This window comes from Pelophylax lessonae, assembly GCF_965119305.1.
Source record: "Pelophylax lessonae genome assembly, chromosome: 5".
NCBI classification, from domain to species: domain Eukaryota; kingdom Metazoa; phylum Chordata; class Amphibia; order Anura; family Ranidae; genus Pelophylax; species Pelophylax lessonae.
The window spans coordinates 497,837,246-497,860,340 of NC_138772.1; the positions used below are offsets into that span (position 1 = coordinate 497,837,246).

The window sequence follows — 23,095 nt, forward strand, 5'->3', positions numbered from 1 at the left end:
AGAGTAGAGGGGGACAGCTTACCATACCAGGAACAGACTGGGCACCGCTGCGGACAGACCACCGCTCCATTGGAATGTGGGTGACTGTTGGCCAGGAGGAATGCTGCCACTCAGGCTGAGGCCAGGTCGCATGCACCCTAGGGGGGACGTTCAACTTGCAGTTAAACCATCAAACCAGTTATAAGAAGTTCATACTATCAAAACGTGCCTGGTATGGTATAACATTTTACAAACTGTGCGAAAGCACAATAAAATATACATTTGGATTTCTGATCTACGAAGGACAGGACAGACAACTCAAGCCCCAGGGCTGCTCAGACAATCTTGGAGTCAATGGGAAACTTGCCTGGAAGCTGATCCAATGTCTGCTCCACCAAGGCTACCATCTTTATGTTGACAACTACTGCAGCAGTGTGCCACTTTTTAGATGCCCATGTTGAGTAATACACCAAGTACAATTTTGATTTCTCTAAGGTGTGGTAGCACCAAGCTCTTCCAGTGAGAAAATGTTGGGTGTTGCGCTAGAAACTGGGTGGCATTAAGATTAGTTTGATCAAATATTTGCTCTAGGAGCTCGACACCCACGAATACCTTGAAGAAATCCACAGGGCCAAAATTTTCAGCATTGATGTTTATTGCCTGGTGAGGCCATAAATGTTGGTATTTGAGGGGTGAAAGATCTTGCTGGTATCCGCTGAGAGGTGTACTTCTGTGCAGCAACTGATGTGGAGCTACCCTTTAAGTCCTCTTGCTGCTTGCTAGTACCGGACCTTTCAGAGTCAGAGGAGCTGCCTGAAGTGACACATCACTGTCACAGATAAAATCTTCATCTTCTGAGCCCGAGTCAGCTTCACTGTCCAAAGGAGGGCATATGCCTCTTCAACACTATACAGCCTTCTTAGCATTTTTTTTTTTTTTTTTTTTAAATATAGGCACTCTGCAGACCCCAAACTATGCAAAAGTAAAAATTTTTTATATATATTATATACTAAAAGTCTTTTTTTTTTTTTTCCCTAAAACACTGACCTGATCAACGACACTGACAACAGCACTGATACTGGCTGAAGCACTAACTCACACTTGCGCTGACAGAAATGCTGGCAGTATGGGCACACACTACAGCCCACACACTAAAACAGTAATAAATCTAAAACTTTTTATATTTTTTTTCTAAAACACGGACACTGATATTAAAGATTCTTTTTATTAAGGTTTTGCAAAACAATACACAAAACAGAGCCGTGTGGGCATACCCAGGCTCAACAAGACAGAAAAAAAAAAAAAAAACAAAAAAGGGCATAAAAATTAAAACCACCCCCACCCCCCAACCCCCAGCGAGGCTGCAGCACTAAAAAAAGAAAAAAAAATCCGAAGAAGGGTGTCATGTGTCACGGTACAGAGTACCGACAGTTAGATGTGTACAATTATCAGATAGCGAGGTCCAGTGTGGTCAAGTTAGAGAGTGTGAGAAGGAAAAAATCCCAATAGATCATATCAGTTTACATAAACAGGGAGACTCTACCCGGTAGCCAATGAGACACTAGGATCCTGTACAGGGGGCTCATCAGCAGTCTCAGTAGCTTCCGTCCAGATGTGCCAGACCTTGTGAAATTTATCGGGAGACCCCCTGAATTTATAGACAGCCATCATGTACAATGGTACCATTGAGTTCACCAACTTCTTCCACTGCGACAGGGCCGGAGTCCCCGAGTCCCTCCAGCGCATCACCACCAACTTCCTTGCATAAAAAAGCAACAAACCCAATAGGGTGCGGACAGCTACAGAATGGGCCAACGCATTCACAAGTCCCAAGAAACAGGTCTCAACGCTGGCTGGGACCGAAATAGTCGTTAAACTGGCAATGAAGCTCAGGACCTCAGACCAAAAGCCTTGCAAGGGCGGGCAGTGCCAGATCATATGTGCGTAAGAAGGGGCAGCAGAACCGCACCTCCAGCAGACATACGGGAAGTCGGCCGACATCCGATGTAGTCTGAAGGGCGTATAATGAAACCTATGTAAAATTTTAAATTGGACTAAGCGATCCCTGGATGACACTAAATGTTTGAAGGGATAATCCCAGACATCTTCCCAGTCCTCTGAATCCAACGCTGGCACCTCCGTCACCCAGAACGCCTGCAACCCCTCCAGACCCACATGCACACCCGGTAGCAGTGATCTGTAGATGGAGGAGAGCGGTTTCTGCAGATCCTTATCCCTGAGGACCAATTCTAAATCACCCGGAGTCAAATTTGGGGGAGAGTCCCCAAACTGGGTCCGGAAAGCGTGACGAAGCTGCAAGAATCGGAAAAAATAGGAGTTGGGTAAATCAAACTTGGCCCTAAGTTGGTCAAAACTAAGGAGGCCATCCTCTGAACATATGTGGGAAATACAACGAACTCCCTTCACTGCCCAGAGGGAAGGGTCAGGTATGGACTGAAATTCTGGCAAAACCGGATTCCTCCAAAGGGGGAGGTTCGGAGACAGATGGCTAAGGTCAGTTCTGGCGTAAGGGGAAACCGTCTCCCAGGCCCTGATGACCGCCTTCATGGAGGCCGTGAGGGGATACGGGGCCTGGGGCCCACGCAAGAGAGCATTACGCAGAGCCTCATATGACCCCACCAGGGCAGCCTCAAGAACCACAGCAGAGTTGGAAGTATCCGTGACGAGCCAATTGTGCGCATGAGTCAACAGGCCAGCCACAAAATATTTGAAAAAGTCAGGGCAGGCCAAACCGCCATGGGTCCAGGGCCGCTGCAGTACATCTAAGCGCAGTCTAGGGGGATGGGCACCCCAGAGGAAGGCAGCCATCAGGGAGTGGAACTGTTTAAAGATCCGCTTAGGAATCCACACGGGGGCTTGGCGTAAAATGTACAGGAGTGGGGGGAGCAGTTTCATCTTGACTAGATTGATCCTCCCTATCAATGTTAATGGCAGATTCGCCCAAGCTCTGAGCCTGTCCCTAAAGGTTTGGAGGAGAGGAGAGAGGTTGATATCACAGAAGTCCTGCACCCTGGGGGATATGGTGACCCCCAAATACCAGATACTGTCCGCCCAACACAATGGGAGAGATGTGTCCGCCTGCGCTCGGGCGTCCGTATCAACCGGGAGAAGAAGTGACTTCCCCAGTTAACCCGGAGTCCCGAAAGCTCAGTGACGGACACGGATATTAACTAGTGACAGAAACGCCAACGCTGAGAATATTGGTGACAGAAGGGCCAACGCTGAGATTTGTTGCGATAAGAACACGAACGCCGGAACAACGGTGACAGGTACACTACCAGGAATAGGATCAAACTGAGGGCACTGACACTAGTGGTGACAATTACACTAAAAATTATAAGATCTCTCTAAAACTGAAACTGTCACTATTATTACTGAACTGAAGTGAAGCGGTCACTACACCTAACAAACTAATGCTAACAGGGGAGATCAGAGAATAACCAGAGACCTATTGTGGGCTTATTATATTTTGTTTAACTTTTTTCTTTTTTATACTCCGAGAAAGATATCAGTGAAAGTAACAGTATGACTTTCTCCTCACAGACGATTGGAGGAGAAAAAGATACTTGAAATCGGTTTGACAGGATTCCCATTCATGTGCTAACTGTGATTGGCTGTCACAGTGATGACATGACTGGGGGTGGGTTCTCCTGCCTGCCAATCATTAGTCTGAGACCTAAAGCGGTTACTAACACTCCGGTCCCCTCACTGCGGGCACACGATCTGGCGCGATCCCGGGAAGAACACATGTACTGAAATAGGAGAACTTACAGAAAAAAGCCCAGTTCTGTGGGGCATATTTGCTTACTGTCAGCGTTAAAATGCAAATAACCATATAACTTTTTCAAATGTGTTTTTCTGCATATCTTTGTTGTTATTCTGTCTCTGAATTCTGATACCCATTTACAACATTTATTTAGCGCTGTCAATTTACGCAACGCTTTACATATATATTGTACATTCACATCAGTCCCTACCTTCAAGGAGTTTATAATCCAGGTTCCCCAACTCACTTTCATACATAAACATAGTAGGGCCAACTTAGACCAGATCCAATAACCTACCAGCATGTCTTAGGAGTGTGGGAGGAAACCGAAGTGCCTGGAGGAAACCCACGCAGGCACAGAGAAAACATGCAAACTCCAGGCAGGTGGTGTCATGGTTGGGATTCGAACCAGCGACCTTTTTGCTTCTAGGTAAAGTGCTAACCACTACACCACTGTGCCGCCCCCAACATGCATGTTTGGTTGTGGACCCTTACATATACCCAGTGAAGTGACTGGCATCAGGGGATACACAGAGATGAAACAAACCCTCCTACATAAGTTGTACCCGTTTATCTGCAGTCTCTTATCTGCCTCTCTACACCTGTTCAAAATCCAGAATTTACAAGGTTGTCAGAGTTTAAAAAAAAAAAAAAAAAAAAGAGAGAGAAGAGGGCAGAGAGCTGAAGTTATTGAGGAGAGGTCTAAAAGCTGATCGGAGGGGGGACGGGAAGCAACCCCCCCCCCCCCCACCTTCACACAGCACACAGGAACAGAGCTAAGGCTGTCAATCATCTAGCGGTCCCTCCTCTGTCACCTTTTTTCTCTTGCTGTCAGGGAAACTTGTCAGAAGTGAATCATGCGGAGAGCAGAGGAATGAAGCAGCAGACAAAAATGACATTTAGTAGTCTTACTGGACACACTAAAAGAGGGATATTCTTTGTTCACGTATCGTGTCTAAGGTTTACAACCACTTTAAATGCAGAAGTAAACATATGGTATTATTAGATTGCATTATGTTCACCCAAATCCCTCCCCTTGCTGACATTGATTTAATGGTTAATAGTGAGGTCACTGGCATATGCGCAGTATTCGTCTCATTCCTGCCATCCTTCCAATGCCATATGCCAGGATGATATCGGCAACCATTTCCAGCACAGGTGCTCCCTCTTATGAGTCTTCTTCCTTAATTCGGTTTAATCTGGTCTGCGCACACGATTTGCTTCCTACGTCAGAGGCGGTGGAAGGAAGGAGGGAAAGGGAACTAAGCCCAGAGAAGCAAACAAGATGAGACCAGCTTCAAGAAAATAGGGGGGAGAGAGGATTCGACTCAAAACCCAGTAAGGAATATAATGATGGTTCTTTGGAGCATTTATAAATAATTTACTGAACTAAGGAAATGGGGTACTGAAGGTTTTTGGTGGCAGGCGGCAGACTTTACATCCACTAAAGTTTAGTCATTTTTTTATGGTTTGTAACACAGCACCGTACACATTAGATAGGTTTAGTGGTGTGTATTCCATTTCCTGCACATATGCCATTATCTGCTCAAAACCCTCAGTACCATTGTCCCCTTCACAGCCACCGGATACTGCCCTGAGCAGCTGTCTTCAGGCACTGTGAGAGTTAACAGCATTGGCTCCCAGTTGGGAATGAGGTTTCGCTGGAATTCAGCTTTAGGATGCCCACTTTTCCCAATGTTATTTCAGCTCTAAGGTCCCTTTCACGCGGGCTGTCCGATCACATCCACCTGTGATTTTTTTCAGGCGGACCTGATCAAACCCTCCAGTCTCTTCTATGGAACAGCGGATGTCAGCAGAGACACATCCGCCAATCGATCCTGTCCGCTAAAAACAGACGGATGGTGCTCCTATTCCCACCATCTGTCTGGCGGATCGGACAGGCGGTCCATTTCCATCCAATTGCCCCATAATGGAGAGCAGGACTGTGCCCGATATGCATAGAGGAGCAGACATGGACCTGTCATCTGCCTGCTCAGCGGGGATCAGCAGAGAGCACCCCCGCTGAGCACACGGATTCCGCATAGCGGAGGCGCCCGTGTGAAAGGGGCCTAAAATTATGTGAAAATCTGTGAGTGAAAGATTTCTTACCAGAGTCACTGCCAGGTTCATGATTCTACCAAGTTGGTCCACATAATACACACTATCCGAGCACCATGGATTGCTGTGAAGGTAGTTATACATGCCATATGCCTGCATGTGGTCCAGCGTGTACTGATCATCCCGAAGCTTTACTTCTGCAACAGCTGAAAGAGAGGCACAGACAGGTAGAAAGTTAAATTTTACACACTGACCAGGCTGAACCTTTCACAGCTTATCCTCATAATGGCGCACCCCGCTGTCCAATCCCCGCCAGCTGCAGGAAAGGAGAAGCTGGATTAGAGCACACACTGGAGAAGCGAGCATTGCTCATGTTTCCAGCAGGGTCTACAAATTAGAATGTGAATGTATGTAAGACTTATTCTAATAATAGCATTGCATTAGCCTTCACCTTCATTGTTTAAGAGCAACTCCAGGAGGTTACATAAAACCCCTTCTTCGGTCCACTCATTGATTTCTTAAAAATCAAAGTCTTCAGAAGTGCGAGTTACTAGGGAATATTGATTCCTACTCTGAATGGTCTAAAGTGATTAGAGGTGTACCCCAAGACTGAGTGTTGGAACCCTTACTTTGAAACCCATTTTTGATACAGAGTTTGGAATTTAGGTCTAATTCACACTGTGTGCGGTGACCGGCATTTACTGCACTGTCAAATGCCGGTCAGTGCTAGGGCACACATGTTGGGGGAATTTTATTAGGACTAGTGTGGACATTTTTCAGGATGTGTTTTAATTAGATTGTCATTATGGCTCCTGTTGTCGGTTTGCTTGCAATACGCTCGTCAGCAAGTACGGGCGAACCGGCATTGGGGAAAGACTACTGTTAGTGAAAACCTTCTCTTAGATAAGTAGACGCGTTCGCTCTACATAGACATCTCCGCCGGTGAACACTCCATGCGCGGATCTGTTTGCCGGTATAGATCTATGTGTATTGCGGTGCAGAGTCAATATCGGTTTCATATCCATCTGCCTTCATGAAGGTATAAAAACGCTCATGTCTTTCTACTATGCCTGATCACCATAGTGTAATATGCATGCATCATACATACTAGGGAGGGTACAACTGGGGAGAATCCATGGTGAAGGATCTGGATGTTCTGGTAGATCATAAGTTTTAAAGTGATTGTAAAGTCTCGTTTTAAAAATAAATTAATAAACATGTTATACTTGCCTCCTCTGTGCAGTTGGTTTTGCACAGGGCAGCCCAGATCCTCCTCTTCTCAGGTCCCTCTCTGCTGATCTAAGCCCCTCCCTCCTGTCTAATGCCCCCACAGCAAGCAGCTTGCTATGGGGGCACCTAAGTCGAGCTGCAGCTCCGTGTATCTATTCCTGAATATACACATGGAGCTGCAGTTCAGCCCCACCCTGATTGGCTGACTTTGATGGACAGCAATGGGAGCCAGTGGTGCTGCAGCTATGTCCCAGCCAATCAGGAGGGAGAATTCCGGACGGCCGAGGGACTTGTGGACAATGCTGGACCTCAGGTAAGTATTAGGGGGTGCTGGGGAGGCTGCCACACACAGAATGTTTATTAACGTAATGCAAGGAATGCATTAAGATAAAAAAACCTTCTGACTTTACAACCCCTTTAATGGCGGCATGCAATCCCAAGCAGCAATTCCTAAAGCAAGCAAAATATTTTTTTGTACTAAAACGTTACGGACTGCAGAGAGATATAATTTTGCTCCTGTACAAATCATTAGTAAGACCTCATCTGGAATATGCAGTTCAGTTTTGGGCACCAGTTCTCAAAAAGGATATTGGGGAACTGGAGAAAGTGCAGAGAAGAGCAACCAAACTGATAAGAGGCATGGAGGAGCTCAGCTATGAGGAAAGATTAGAGGAACAGAATTTATTCTCTCTTGAGAGATTAAGGGGGGATATGATCAACATGTATAAATACATAAGGGGTCCATATACTGAACTTTGTGTTAGGTCATCACAGAGGACAAGGGGGCACACTTTACCTCTACAGGAAAATAGATTTAACCTCCAAATACAGAAAGGCTTCTTCACAGGAATAGCTGTGAAAATGTGAAATAGACTCCCTCTAACCAGCTTAGTAGATTTAAAAAAAAAAAAAAAAAAAAATCTGGATGCATTCCTACATGAACAAAATTTAACTGGATACCAACATTTATTAGGTAATAACACAAGAGATTGTTGATCCAAGAAAGATCTGCTTCCCTTTTGGGGGGGTTCAGGAAGTCGTTTTTGTTAAGTATGGGCAGTTTTGGGACTTTGAATGAGGCACAAGCCTGGTAAAACTCTGCGTCTCCATCCCTGTGATGGAAATTAAGGAAAAAAAGACTGGGACTTTAGATGAGGTGAGTGAGAGCAACCGGCCCTAAGTAAACCATACTCACCGACCAGTCTGCTAACAAACCAAATCAACCTGTCTAATATAGGTTCAAAACAGGGGTTTGGTTAAAGCGGAGTTCCACCCAAAAGTGGAACTTCTGCTCATTAGCTTCCTCCCCCCTCAGGTGCCACATTGGCACCTTCCAGGGGGGAGAATGAGTACCTGTTTTTGACAGGTACCCTTCCCCACATCCAGGAGACGGCGCCGCTCCTTTGAAAGTTTGGCCCCCCTCCTCCATCTTTTTTCCTTAATTTCCAGGAAGGAGTTTTTTTCCCCTGCTTGAACAAATTGGATCATGCTTTATTGGGTTTTTTTGCATTCCTCTGGATCAAGTGTGGGTATAGGATTGTTTATTTGGGGGCTATTTAGTGTTTTCTTTTAGTTGAACTGGATAGACTTTTTTTATTCAACCTATGTAACTATTGTTAGGCCCCTTTCACGTGAGCTTTCCGATGTGGTCCGCCTGTCAGTTTTTCAGTCATTTTTGAACGATGCTGTGATTTGTGAGGCAGGACATGGGAGTTCTGGACTCTTCCTGTAGGTGGGATTATGTGCTAATTAGGATGTATTCCATCCCACCCACCATCAGTGCTATGAAGGAAGTTATATCATTGACAAACTTGGGAACCCTACAGAGGAGTATGTTCTAGGCTAGAGATTGAGCATGAAGTGGCTGTAAGGCCCTCAGTCTACATCCAGACTATACAGATTATCACATGGTACAAAGCCTCAACTAAACCCACAATATCAGAGAATCTGCAGACAGCAGAGAAACATGGTACAGAGGTATGATTTATGCTGGGACTTATCATTCCATTCAGTTCTAGTGAAAAGAAAATTAAAGTTCAGCTTTAAGGTACACCTATACTAAAATGTTAATATAAAGCCAAAATAAGGTTCTTACTGAGTCAAACAATAAACGGAAGTGGTCATGGTGGTTAGAGTGCTCCTTTAATATCTCTCAGTAAGTAAACCTCTGTATACTGATTTCATTTAATTTGATCATTCTCTAGTTGTGTTAAATTAGTGCAGATTGGGGGGGGGGCGGGGTTGTTTTTGCGCGGTAAAGGCGTCGTGCGCACGCGCAGGGGGGAGGCGCGTCGGTGCGACCTCCCTGAAATGAGTTTTTGCAGGTTGGGATGTCTGCGGTTTGACTTCACTTTCCATCCCCTGCAGATATCCCACTTGGATTTTCAAACCCGCAATGTGTCATCTATCCTCCACTGCATGTTCTTTCTAAGCTCAACCACTACTATTCAAGAATATTACTATGTTATTGCCTCATTCCTTTATCTGCTCGGGTATTCTGATCTTGCATCTGTACCCCCCCCATCCCCCTTTCTCCCTCCCCCCCCCCACATCTCATGGGTTAACCGATAAATCTTGAAGTTTGTCTAAAAATTCTATTCACTCATTTTAGTGAATTGCCTTCTGTTTATCATCCCAATGTATTTGACTTGTACCACTGTCATGTCTGACCTGTTCATGTGATAAACTTTAATAAAATGTTGTTTAAAAAAAAAAAGGCTTACCTATAGTTAAAAATTATGCATGGGAGTTTACCCCCCACTTTAACGAATCTTGGCACTAAAATAGCACTTGTTCAAAAGCTTTACAGGAGTATTTTGCAGAAAGTAAAATAGCATTTTGACAATGAAATAAAAATTGCAATATACAATAACCCTACCAGTTCCAGTTTAGAGGATACTAAACTGCCTGAGCGGCATACAGTATAACAAAGGGCTAGGTCACACTATCTGCATTTGGCTGAGTTGGTCAAACAGGTACTAATGCAAGAACAAAGGCCTCAATTTCTGTTTTGACAGTTCATACCATGTGCTGTATTGGTGTGTGTGGCAAGGAAAAAAAAAAAAATAAGAGTCAGCATTTTATCATACTGCAGCATGTCAGCTAAAAAGAAATCTCACCACAGGGCACAAACTGTAAGCAACACATAGCAGCATATACAAAATTATACTGCAGCGCAGATCAGTCCCTCTAGAGACACCTGCCATGTGGTGCGAACAAGTCCTCAAAATAAAAACTCACTCACATGCTGGATTAAGCAGGGAATGCTTAAAGTGGAGTTCCACCCTAAATTTATACTTACCTCCATCTTCTCGCTCCGGGTCACCTGAAAAACAAATGGATAATCGCAATTTTTTTTTTTTTTTTTTACTTACTTTGTTTAGAAGAAAATATACTTACCTTACTTCCTCTTCCTCCCCCCGGCGGCCACGGCGATTCGTCACTTCCTGGCTTTGCAATGATTCCTGGGAGCTGAACGTCATCGCTCCCAGGAATCAATGCGCCTGCACCAGCCCCAACGTCAGTTCCGGTGCAGGCGCGTCATTCCCTTCTAAACAGCTTCTGGGCATGTCCAGAAGCTGTGCAGGGATGACGCTGCGGCACCGGAAGTGACGGCGGGGCCGGTGCAGTGCATCGTGGGACCGAAGAAGACGGAAGAGGACGCAGAAGAGGATCGTGCTGGCTTCAAGCTGCCCACACCTGAGATGGCAGCGCTGGACAATACTTTTTCAAGGTAAGTATTTCTCCTAAAAAGGTAAGTGCAACCCGGGACAGATCAGAGGCTAGCCATTGTGGAATGTACTAGCCCTGACTGTCCCGGGGGTATTTTTATTAAAAAAAGTATTCCCAGGGTGGAACTCCGCTTTAACCACTTCTGGGAAGGGAAGGTTTTACCCCCTTAATGACCAGGCCATTTTTAGCGATACGGCACTGCGTTAACTTTACCTGACAATTGAGCGGTCGTGCAACGCTGTACCCAAAAAAAATTGATGTCCTTTTTTCCCCACAAATAGAGCTTTCTTTTGGTGGTATTTGATCACCTCTGGGATTTTTATTTGTTGCGCTATTAAAAAAAAAATACACACACACACACACACAAACAAAAAGAAGGAGGGACCTTTCTGAAAAAAAAAAAAAAAAAAATCATCTTCCGCTATATAACATTCAAGAAAAAAAAATTAAATTAAAAATCATTTTTTTCATTAAAATGTAGGAGGCACACAATAATGCCATGGTGTGTCCTGGACATGAAAGCAGAATAAAGCAGCATGTGTTGGATGGGGTTGGTGGACCAGTAGGCATGCAATTCATGTTTCTTTGTAAGCCACATATTAAATGTAAGGCCCAAAAACAATTTGAACTTGTCTAGTGTGAGACGACGTCAATGAAACATACGGGCGTAGGAGGAATTGGGGTTGGAGGCAATACATTTCAATGCAAAGAGATTTGTTTGGTCCATCATTTACTGCAGCAAATCCTGTGGTAAACAAACAAGTAAAACTAATCTAAGGCTACGTTTCCACTGCTGCGGCTACAGAGTCGTGCTACTTCTGTGTGGAAGGGTCCTGTACTGCTTTGGGGCGACCTGGAGGCAACTTGCATTGACTTCAATGATATGAAGTCCGTGCAATTTGCGCCGAGACTTCACAGGTCGCCCCACCAAGTCGTGTCGCCCCAGTCTGAACGGGGTCTTAGGATAACTTTGCCGTCAACGTTTGCTTTATGATGAGCGGGAAGTTTTTAAATAAGAGACAGGTTTTTTCGGTACGATCAGTCATATTTCTAATATCAATGCCAAAATTTCATGATTTCTGCCAGGGTATGCAAACATTTGAGCACAACTGTACATGGGATTGTTCTATTATTGTTTGAAAGTTTATGCACATGGCGGGAATATGACATCATTGCGTTGTCAGGGGGTGGGGCTGAAGTCATTTTTTGCTCACGGATTGGTGGGAGGTTCTTTGCATTGTTCTTTGCTGTAACAATACGATTGCTGAATAAAGCTTTGGACCCGCTCTGAAGATCCATGGTGTGCTGGTGACATTTTCTCACTCTGACTATATACAGTTCCAGCTGGTTGCTTCTGCAGCACCCCCTTAAATACAAAGCCATTTCTAAAGGAATGTGTGCGTTGGGAATAGTGCATTGGAAACATTTACAGGGGCGTACAGATCTGTAAACCGGTGCGAAGGGCCATCTTCACCTGTTCAGGATGCGCAGAGTTACCATTCATGTCTATTGGGGTGCAGTAGTTGTACAGACACAGTCACTGGCCCCTATTTGACAGCCACATGGATGCTTGGCCCCAAATACAGATAGTCCCATCAACTGGACTGCTTGCACGCTGATGTACAGAACACCTGTGCATCTCACGTAGGTTAAGATGGTCCTATGCATGGGGTATAATGGTCAGTATGCCCATCTGAATGAGGCCTAATAGGTGGTGAAAACTCAATAATACAGAGTAGGGTTGATTTACTAAAACTGGAGAGAGCAAAAATCTGGTGCAGCTGTGTGTGGTAGCCAATCAGCTGACTTCGGCTTGTTCAAGAAAGCTTTGACAAAAAAAAAAAAAAACTTAAAGCCGATTGGTTACTATGCAGGGCTGCACCAGATTTTTCACTCTCTAGTTTGAATATAAACCCTGGTTAGTTTATCCAGACACAGTGCAAAGCAAAGCCAACCTCACAGTACAGGCCCATTCATATAGATTCTTTCTGCTCAGCATCATTAATACACACCAGGTGCAAACGCTCAACTTACATAGGAAAGCGAACTAAAGCACCTTTTATATTTCGATGGACCATTTTCCCTCCTTTACAAAAAAAAAAAAAAAAGACTACTGGTGACATCCATGTTCAGTAATGTATTTCTTAATAATGGACATTTTCCTCTAAACCAATCAAGAACAAAAGCGCACTTAAGACTGACTGCAATGGATTTGCATGTTGTTAACTGTAACAAACACTTCTGCATCAATGCTTAGAGTGGAACATCTAATTATGTATTCAGGGTTTTGAATACATATTATATACTTCATAGAGACTTCAACTGTACATATCTGTGGAGTGCTCAGCTAAACCCACAATCATTACGGAAGATACACTTCATCATTTATATCTCTGTGACAATCGCATGCACCATCCAACTGTAGAGGAACCACAACTCCCAGCATTCTGGGCCAGCCTATAATCTTCAGCAAAGATGAATGCTGACATTAAAGTGCATCTAAAAGCAACAAAAAATTGTATTAAATAAAACAAAACATTTATTTTAATGCAGAATATGAGTGCTTAGATGTGGACCTAAAATTGCAGGGGCCATCACTCCAATGGCACTACCCAGGAACAAGCATGCAGTCAGTGAAATTTCTGAACCCTCCTTTATGGTTGTTGTAGGTGAGAGGCTCACTAAATGCGGAATCAGGGATCAAGATGACAGCATTTCCCATATGCCGATCCTCAGGGGTTGTTCTTGCATATTATTAGGATTCCTTTTCTCCTGCATTTATTAGCTAAAACCAATGCAAGATCTAATTTTATTCAGCCATTTATCTATATGTACCAGGCAGACACTTGGTATATTAAAAACAAGCTGCTAAAAGAAAAATAAAAAATTAAATGTTTTTGCAGAAAGCCTATAAATACACATCAGAAAGTGAAAAACTTTAAAAGCAGTCTTTTCCTTTGCTTCCAAAATTAAATATTACACACGCTGTAAAAAAAAAAAAAAAAAAAAAAAAAAAGTCATACATAGCCTGCTGCCATGGCAACACCCAGAGATAATGATTAGAGCAAGAAAGAGCAGAGGGTTACCTCTAACAGTCTCAATCAGCCCTGGGTCACGCAAATTGTACAGAGAGATGTTCAGATAATCTGACCCAACAACTTTGTCAGATTCTGCAAGAAAACTGAGCCACGCTGATCTGGGGCAGAGGATTTGGCAGCGACACAGAAAACACCTAGCATAGATCAGACAATGACTTCCCATTTATTGAGTTACCGGCAGATCTTCCACAAAGAACTGTCTGTGAAAAAATAAGTGAAATTCCAGATTTCTTGAATGAAAAGCCTTTCAGGCAAATTACATACACTGCAAGGATTTTAACAAACCTTATAAAAAGGTTTCTATTTGCTGGTAGCTCTTGCTATGCTTTCTATGGAAACAGAGAGAGAGTGTGCAACAGCACTGCCCCTTCTCCCCTCCTCCTGTGGCCGATGAGACAACAGCTAGGAAGGAGATGGATCCATCGTAACGGCAGTTTGTCTCAGCAATGAGCACCAACCCCGGAAAGGCTACGGTAAGAGGAATGCAGAGGCTTACACACCACCCTTTCCATTCCTCTGGTCTCAGGAAAGTGTGCTGAACCCATTCAAGCTTTCATTATTATGTATCCATCTCATTCCTAGCTGTTGTTAGGTTGGACCTTATACAGTGCCTTGGACCTTATACAGTGCCTTGCAAAACTATTCGGCCCCCTTGAACTTTGCAACCTTTTGCCACATTTCAGGCTTCAAACTTAAAGACATAAAACTTTAATTTTTTGTGAAGAATCAACAAGTGGGACACAATCATGAAGTGAAACTAAATTTATTGGATATTTCAAACTTTAACAAATAAAAAACTGAAAAATTTGGCATGCAAAATTATTCAGCCCCCTTCAGTTAATACTTTGTAGCGCCACCTTTTGCTGCGATTACAGCTGTATGTCGCTTGGGGTATGTCTCTATCAGTTTTGCCCATTCCTCCTTGCAAAACAGCTCGAGCTCAGTGAGGTTGGATGGAGAGCGTTTGTGAACAGCAGTTTTCAGTTCTTTTCACAGATTCTCGATTGGATTCAGGTCTGGACTTTGACTTGGCCATTCTAACACCTGGATAGGTTTATTTGCGAAGCATTCCATTGTAGATTTTGCTTTATGTTTTGGATCATTGTCTTGTTGGAAGACAAATCTCCGTCCCAGTCTCGGGTCTTTTGCAGACTCCATCAGGTTTTCTTCCAGAATGGTCCTGCATTTGGCTCCATCCATCTTCCCATCAATTTTAACCATCTTCCCTGTCCCTGCTGAAGAAAAGCGGGCCCAAACCATGATGCTGCCACCACCATGTTTGACAGTGGGGATGGTGTGTTCAGGGCGATGAGCTGTGTTGCTTTTACGCCAAACATAGCATTTTGCATTGTTGCCAAAAAGTTCGATTTTGGTTTCATCTGACCAGAGCACCTTCTTCCACATGTTTGGTGTGTCTCCCAGGTGGCTTGTGGCAAACTTTAAACGACACTTTTTATGGATATCTTTAAGAAATGGATTTCTTCTTGCCACTCTTCCATAAAGGCCAGATTTGTGCAGAATACGACTGATTGTTGTCCTATGGACAGAGTCTCCCACCTCAGCTGTAGATCTCTACAGTTCATCCAGAGTGATCATGGGCATCTTGGCTGCATCTCTGATCAGTCTTCTTGTATGAGCTGAAAGTTTAGAGGGACGGCCAGGTTTTCGTAGATTTGCAGTGGTCTGATACTCCTTCCATTTCAATATTATCGCTTGCACAGTGCTCCTTGGGATGTTTAAAGCTTGGGAAATCTTTTCGTATCCAAATCCGGCTTTAAACTTCTCCACAACAGTATCTCGGACCTGCCTGGTGTGTTCCTTGTTCTTCATGATGCTCTCTGCACTTTAAAACGGACCTCTGAGACTATCACAGTGCAGGTGCATTTATACGGAGACTTGATTACACACAGGTGGATTCTATTTATCATCATTAGTCATTTAGGTCAACATTGGATACATTCAGAGATCCTCACTGAACATCTGGAGAGAGTTGGCTGCACTAAAAGTAAAGGGGCTGAATTATTTTTCACGCCCAATTTTACAGTTTTTTTTTGTTAACAAAGTTTGAAATATCCAATAAATTTCGTTCCACTTCATGATTGTGTCCCACTTGTTGTTGATTCTTCACAAAAAATACAGTTTTATATCTTTATGTTTGAAGCCTGAAATGTGGCAAAAGGTCGCAAAGTTCAAGGGGGCCGAATACTTTCGCAAGGCGCTGTAACTAGACTGAGGAAGCATGGACTTGCACTTTGTTCCATGACGGCAGAGCAATGTACAAATGTAGCTCAGCTCTGTAAGCTGAACTCCAGGCAAATATAAAAGTAACATTAATACAGCTCTGTATCCATTAAAGCAGAACTTCACCTAAGAAAGGAAAATCTGCTCATCCTCCTCCTCGCCAATCCTCTTCTGCATGTATTGAACTTTTTCTGGCAAGTGCCCGCTCACACTTCCACTCAGCTCACCAAGGCAGCTGAGTGGAAGTTCACTCCCCCCCCCCCCCCCACACACCCGTAACCTTCTTGGACAACTCATAGGTCCCAGGAGGCTGTAGGACCGTTCACAAAGTGCAGTGTCTTGCACCTGAACAGTGGGAAGTCAGCTGTGAAACACTAGGAAGTCACAGCTGGCTTTCCACAAGCAAGATGGTGGTGTCAGAGACCCAAAGATCAGCGAAGAACAGGCTCAGGTGATATCAGCACTGGATCCCTGGGCTACTAAGTATCTGCAAATTTAAAGTATCTGTAGCTGCTGACTATTTTTTTTTTTACTGACCAGAGCTCTTCTTTAACCTCCTCCCAACCGGCCAATGCATATAAACGGCCTGGTGGGAGCTTCCTCCTGAGTGAACGTCCTTCAGAAGGAGGGAGATGGCACACCTGTGCGATCTTGGTGTGCCTGTGTCCTCCGGCCCCTATGATTGGCCCTCCTAATCACATGACGGCTGTGTCCAATCACAGCCGTCATGTAATGTCAATACAGTCATAACAGCGATCAGCTCTGCTTCTCCTCACACAGTGAGGAGGAGAGTGGATCTGTGCAGCCAGCAAGGGATCAGTGAGTATTGAGTTGCTTTACTGCTTTTTCCCCACTGATCACCCAGCTAGTGTCCCCAACACAGTGAAAACACCTGTCACACATCTGTCCCAGTAAAAAATGATTGCATTAAACATCTGCCCCATCTGCCCATGATCACCTGCCCCATCTGTCCATGATCACCTGCCCCATCTGCCCATGATCACCTGCCCATGATCACCTGCCCCATCTGTCTATAGGTACTCAGGAAATTAGATGTGTAATTTATGCCTTTAGAACGCCTGACGGTGCTACTTGGATGTTAGGCCTCTGTATGTGGCCAGGCTGTAGAAAAGTCTCACATGTGGCATTGCCAGACTCAGGAGTAGTAGCAGAATATATTTTGGGGTGTAATTGCAAGTTTATCTATGCCATGTGTAAGAAATAACTTGTTAATATGACCATTTTGTGGGGAAAAAAAATCTTCATTAGCCAAACAATCGTGGGCAAAAAATTGCAACTTTAAAAACTCACTATGCCTCTTACTAAATACCTTGGACTGTCATCTTTACATAAAATGGGTAATAAGGGGGGTATTTGTTCTCAATAAATGAGATAGGTAATCAGTACATCAGGATTGATCAATTTTCAATTATACTTAGCTTGTAGGCTCTATACTTTTCACACAAACCTATTACAATCCACTTATCAGGATTTTTTATTTTTTTTACCAAAGACATGTAGCAGAATACATTCTGGCCTAAATTAATGACCAAATGTGATTTTATTGGATTTCTTTTGAAAACAAAATTAGAAAATACTGGGTTTTTTTTTTTCAAAATTGATGCTCTTTTTTCGCTTATATCGCAAAAAAAAAAAAAATGGTGAATAAATACCTTCAAAAGAAAGCTCTATTTATGTTAACAAATTATAAAAATTTCATTTGGTTACAGTGTAGCGTGACTGAGTAATTGTCATTCAAAACTTTTATTTTTTTCCCAAAATGTTCTGTCCTTTTTTTTGTAAGAAATAAAAAACCTAGCAGTGATTAAATACCACCAAAAGAAAGCTTCATTTGTGTGAAAAAAAGATAAAAATGTAATTTAGGTACAGTGTAGCATAACTGAGTAATTGTCAGTCAAAGACCGAGAGCACTGTAAAAGCTGAAAATTGGTCTGAGAAGGAAAGGGGTGAAAGTGCCCAGTATTGAGGTGGTTAAGACATAATTAAAATGTATTTTTCAAACGCAAGCAGCGTAGGTACCCCATAATTACTTGGTTTAATAGCCTCTTGCAATCACTGTACAGCAGGGCTCAAACTGGGGGAGGGAGAAACAGGACAAGGAACTGGTCAGTTGTTCTACAGAGGCTAATAAGAGATATGCTGACAGGAGAGAAAAGCAGACTGACAGAGAGATGAGCTCATCAGTCTGCTGCTTCTCCTTTCACTGTCCAGTAAAAAGGTTGAGGGAGGGGGGAAAAGACAAGTGAGTGTTACTCAACAGCAGATGGAAAAAAAAAAAAAAAAAAAAAAAAAAAAAATCGGGTCTCTTGCCCTGCAAGACAGGAATGTGCTATTTAGCAGAGCTGTGTACATTTCAGGACTGGATGAACAGACACATTAACATTCTAAACCGACTTTCATGTAGGTATTTTATCTATGTATATTACGGTTTGCCTGGAGTTCAGCTTTATAGATCGGAGCTGAAGCAACCAAAATTTTACTTGGGGAAAAAAAAAAAGTTTTCAGCATAGATTTGTCTACATTGTGACCTTTGTAGCAGAAGCAGCATTTAAAAAGTTTGATTTCTTTCCAACTTTCCCCAAAAGCTCAGTTAAGTTACCTCAAGTGCTTCCTACTGAAAATCCTACTTCTAGAGTATTTATGAATAATGCAGCACTTTTCACTGCTCCCAGCAGAAGCAATGATCACATCTGAGAAGATTTCTTGGTCTTTACTGCCACCTCCTGGGAATAAATAGGAACAGTCACTGTGTAAAGCGTCTGGAGACAATTTATACATTTAATAAAGCAAACCCCTCACTTCTGGTAAAGGTCTTATCACTGTGCTGGTATAACTTGCAGGTATCAGGTGCCGGGTGCCTGACTGTGTGCAAGCTGCAGAGAGTGGCCAGGGTGTGTCGGGGGCCTTTTCCTACAGAATGATGGACTACCGGAGGCAGACCAGGTACCCCCCAAATAGAAGAAGAGGTGTATGGGAAGTTTCAAACTGTATGCAAAGCATCCAGTACAATGGTATTATTGCTCAGGGAACAAAATGCATATTAACCACTTTGAGACCACAATACTTTGTGTATATACACACACACACACACACACATACACACACACACACACACACAGTATTTCACAAAAGTGAGTACACCCCTCACATTTTTGTAAATATTTTATTATATCTTTTCATGTGACAGCACTGAAGAAATGACACTTTGCTACAATGTAAAGTAGTGAGTGTACAGCTTGTATAACAGTGTACATTTTCTGTCCCCTCAAAATAACTCAACACACAGCCATTAATGTCTAAACCACTGGCAACAAAAGTAAGTACACCCCTAAGTGAAAATATCCAAATTGGCCCCAATTAGCCATTTTACCTCCCCGGTGTCATGTGACTCATTAGTGTTACAAGATCTCAGGTGTGAATTGGGATGCAGGTGTCTTAAATTTGGTGTTATCGCTCTCACTCTCTCATACTGGTCACTGGAAGTTCAACATGGCACCTCATGGCAAAGAACTCTCTGAGGATCTGAAAAAAGAATTGTTGCTCTACATAAAGATGGGATAGGCTATAAGAAGAATGCCAAGACCCTGAAACTGAGCTGCAGCACGGTGGCCAAGACCATACAGCGGTTACCGTTTAACAGGACATTTTCCACTCAGAACAGGCCTCGCCATGGACAACCAAAGAAGTTGAGAGCACGTGCTCAGCGTCATATGCAGAGTTTGTCTTTGGGAAATAGACATACGAGTGCAGCCAGCATTGCTGCAGAGGTTGAAGGGGTGGGGGGGTCGGCCTGTCAGTGCTCAGACCATACACCACACACTGCATCAAAGTGGTCTGCATGGCTGTCATCCCAGAAGGAAGCCTCTTCCAAAGATGATGCACAAGAAAGCCTGCAAACAGTTTGCTGAAGACAAGCAAACTAAGGACATAATTTACTGGAACCATGTCCTGTGGTCTGATGAGACCAAGATAAACTTATTTGGTTCAGATGGTGTCAAGCGTGTGTGGCAGCAACCAGGTGAGGAGTACAAAGACAAGTGTGTCTTGCCTACAGTCAAGCATGGTGGTGGGAGTGTCATGCAAGAAAGGAGAGAGCGGCGCCAGCTTAGTATAGTACAAGTTTACTGTAGGGAAGCTATAGTCCGCGGCAGCCGGCTGAAGCGTGGAGAAGCCCTGAGAGATGCAAGAAAGGAGAGAGCGGCGCCAGCTCCTGTATACCAGTGATCTCCCACCCCCTCCCTTTACCTCTCCCACCCCATTTCTCTTGCTTTCCTTGTACCGCCTTGGGATATTAGAAGAGCGCCATGACACCCCCCACTTTCATGTCTGTGCTTCCAGGAGAACTTTCATGAGCTGCCTCTAATCCTATTGGTACACCTGTATACCAGTGATCTCCCACCCCTAAAGAACCTGAGGGTAAAGGTGATGCAAGGCAAAGCATGTCTCCAGACCTAAACCATATAGAGCCTCTGTGGGGCGTCCTCAAACGGAAGGTGGAGGAGCGCAAGGTTTCTAACATCTACCAGCTCCTTGATGTCATCATGGAGGAGTGGAAGAGGACTTCAGTGGCAACCTGTGAAGCTCTGGTGAACTCCATGCCCAAGAGGGTTAAGGCAGGGCTGGAAAATAATGGTGGCCACACAAAATATTGACACACTGGGCCCAATTTGGACATTTACACTTAGGGGTGTACTCACTTTTGTTGCCAGCAGTTTAGACATTAATGGCTGTGTGTTGAATTATTTTGAGGGGACAGCAAATTTACAGTTATACAAGCTGTACACTCACTACTTTACATTGTAGCAAAGTGTTATTTCTTCAGTGTTTTCACATGATGAGATAATAAAATATTTACACAAATGTAAGGGGTGTACTCACTTTTGTAAGATACTGTAGGTACTGCCAGCCCTAACATTGTAAAGTGCTACACAAACTGTTGGCGCTATATAAAACCTGTATAATAATATACGTTGCCGTTCTGAAGTGGTTTACTGGGATTATGGCTGAAGAGATCAACCTCCTGTATTTTTGCAGCCGGTGGCTGGCTTTCTCATATAAGCATTCCGCCCCTTGCTGGTGTTTCTTGGGCTTATCATTTCTGCAGGCTCACCCAAGAAACGATCCGACGGTGTGGCAAGGTGGTCCCAGAGGCAATCAAAGAGAAGATCCTCTTTGATTGCCTCTATGGCCTTGGAGGACCAGAGCAACATTATGACGTCACTTCCGGTCCAGGAAGTTAACCTTTTTTTTTTTTTTTTGATCCTCTGCTTTTAAAAAAAAAGGTAAAAAAGGACAGATTTGGGTTCTTTTTGACCCCAGATCTCTCAATAAAGAGGACCTGTCATCCTTATTCCTATTACAAGGGAGGTTTATATTCCTTGTAATAGGAATAAAAAGTGATGAAAAAAATAACAATTAAAAAGGGATAGTGTAAAAATAAAAGGGATAGTGTAAAAATAAATAAATAGCGCCCCTCATTCCTCTGTGCTCGCGTGTAGAAGCGACCACATATGTAAGTAAACGGTGTTCGCACCACACATGTGAGATATCACCGCAAATGTTCGAGCGAGAGCGATAATTCTAGCACTAGACCTCCTCTGAAACTCTAAACTGGTAACCTGTAAAGGCATTTAAAGGGTTGCCTATGCAATACAGTAATTTGCTGTTATTCCATGAAAGTGTGTATCTATTTACTTGGCGTAACGTCTTTTACATTCTACAAAAAAGGGTACATATTGCATTTTGTTAATTCATTGAAGTGTATTTTTCCCCAAAAAATTGCATTTGCAAAACCTCTGCGCAAATAGTAATATAAAAAATTGCAAGATCGCCGTTTTATTTCCTAGAGTCTCTGCCAAAAAAAAAAAAATGTATAATGTTTGGAGGGTTCATTTTGTAGCGCAAAATATGGATTTAACCACTTCTGGACCGGAAGATTTTCCCCCTTAATGACCAGGCCATATTTTGCGATTCGGCACTGCGCTACTTTAACGGACACTAATAGAGCTTTCTTTTGGTGGTATTTGTTCACCTCTGCGTTTTTTTTTTTTTTTTTTTTTTTGCACTATAAAACAAAAAAAGAGCGACAATTCTGAAAAAAAAAAAAAAACACAATATTTTTCACATTCTGCTATATCAGTGGTCCTCAACCCTGGTCCTCAGGGCCCACTAACAGGCCAGGTTTGCAAGGTAACTGAAATACATCCAAGGTGATATAATTTGCTGCTCAGTGATTGCAGTACTCTAGTCTGCATCTCCCCAAGGTAATACTGAAAATCTGGCCTGTTAGTGGGCCCTGAGGACCAGAGTTGAGGACCACTGTGCTATATAACATTCTCAAAAAAACAAAAAAAAAAAATAATAATAATAATAATAATAATAATAATAATAAATATCAAAATTTAACATTTTAGGCCAATTTGTTTTCTACTACATATTTTTGGTAAAATCGCGTATTTTGATTGGTTTGCGCAAAAGTTATTGCGTCTACTAACTATGGAAAAGATTTAAGTCATTTTTAGGTTTTTTTTTTTTTTTTTTTTTTTTACAAGTAATGGCGGCGATCTGCAATTTTTAGACTCATTGACACTTTTGAGAGGACCAGTGACATTACTACAGTAATCAGTGCTAAAAATATGCACTGTTACTGTAATAGTGACACTGGCAGGGAAGGGGTTAACATTGTGGGTGCACAAGGGGTTAAATGTGAGCCTAGGGGAGTGATTCTGTGGGGGCGTGGCTTGTGAAATGACCATAGAGACCGGTTATCCTATATAGAAGGATCACAGGGGCTCTATGATCATTCCAGGGAGAAGAACAGTCAGATGTGTTTACACTGCTGACTGTTGTTCTCTCTCAGCGGGGAGCGATCACGGGTGTCTGGCCGCAATCGGAGCCACCTCACCCGTGTATCGGCTTGCCCGCTGCCGAGTGGGGGCGGGAACGTGCC

The 23,095-nt window shown here is 43.3% G+C and overlaps 1 protein-coding gene across 1 annotated transcript in view; it reads right to left on the bottom strand.

Annotated features, from left to right (window-relative positions):
• Positions 1 to 23,095, bottom strand: part of NUDCD1 (NudC domain containing 1) — a 366,332-nt gene that overhangs the window by 334,093 nt on the left and 9,144 nt on the right. Inside the window, exon 2 of the mRNA XM_082259772.1 lies at positions 5,876 to 6,030. Within this exon, the coding sequence (XP_082115898.1) occupies positions 5,876 to 6,030 (155 nt within the window). The remainder of the gene's footprint in view (positions 1 to 5,875; positions 6,031 to 23,095) is intronic.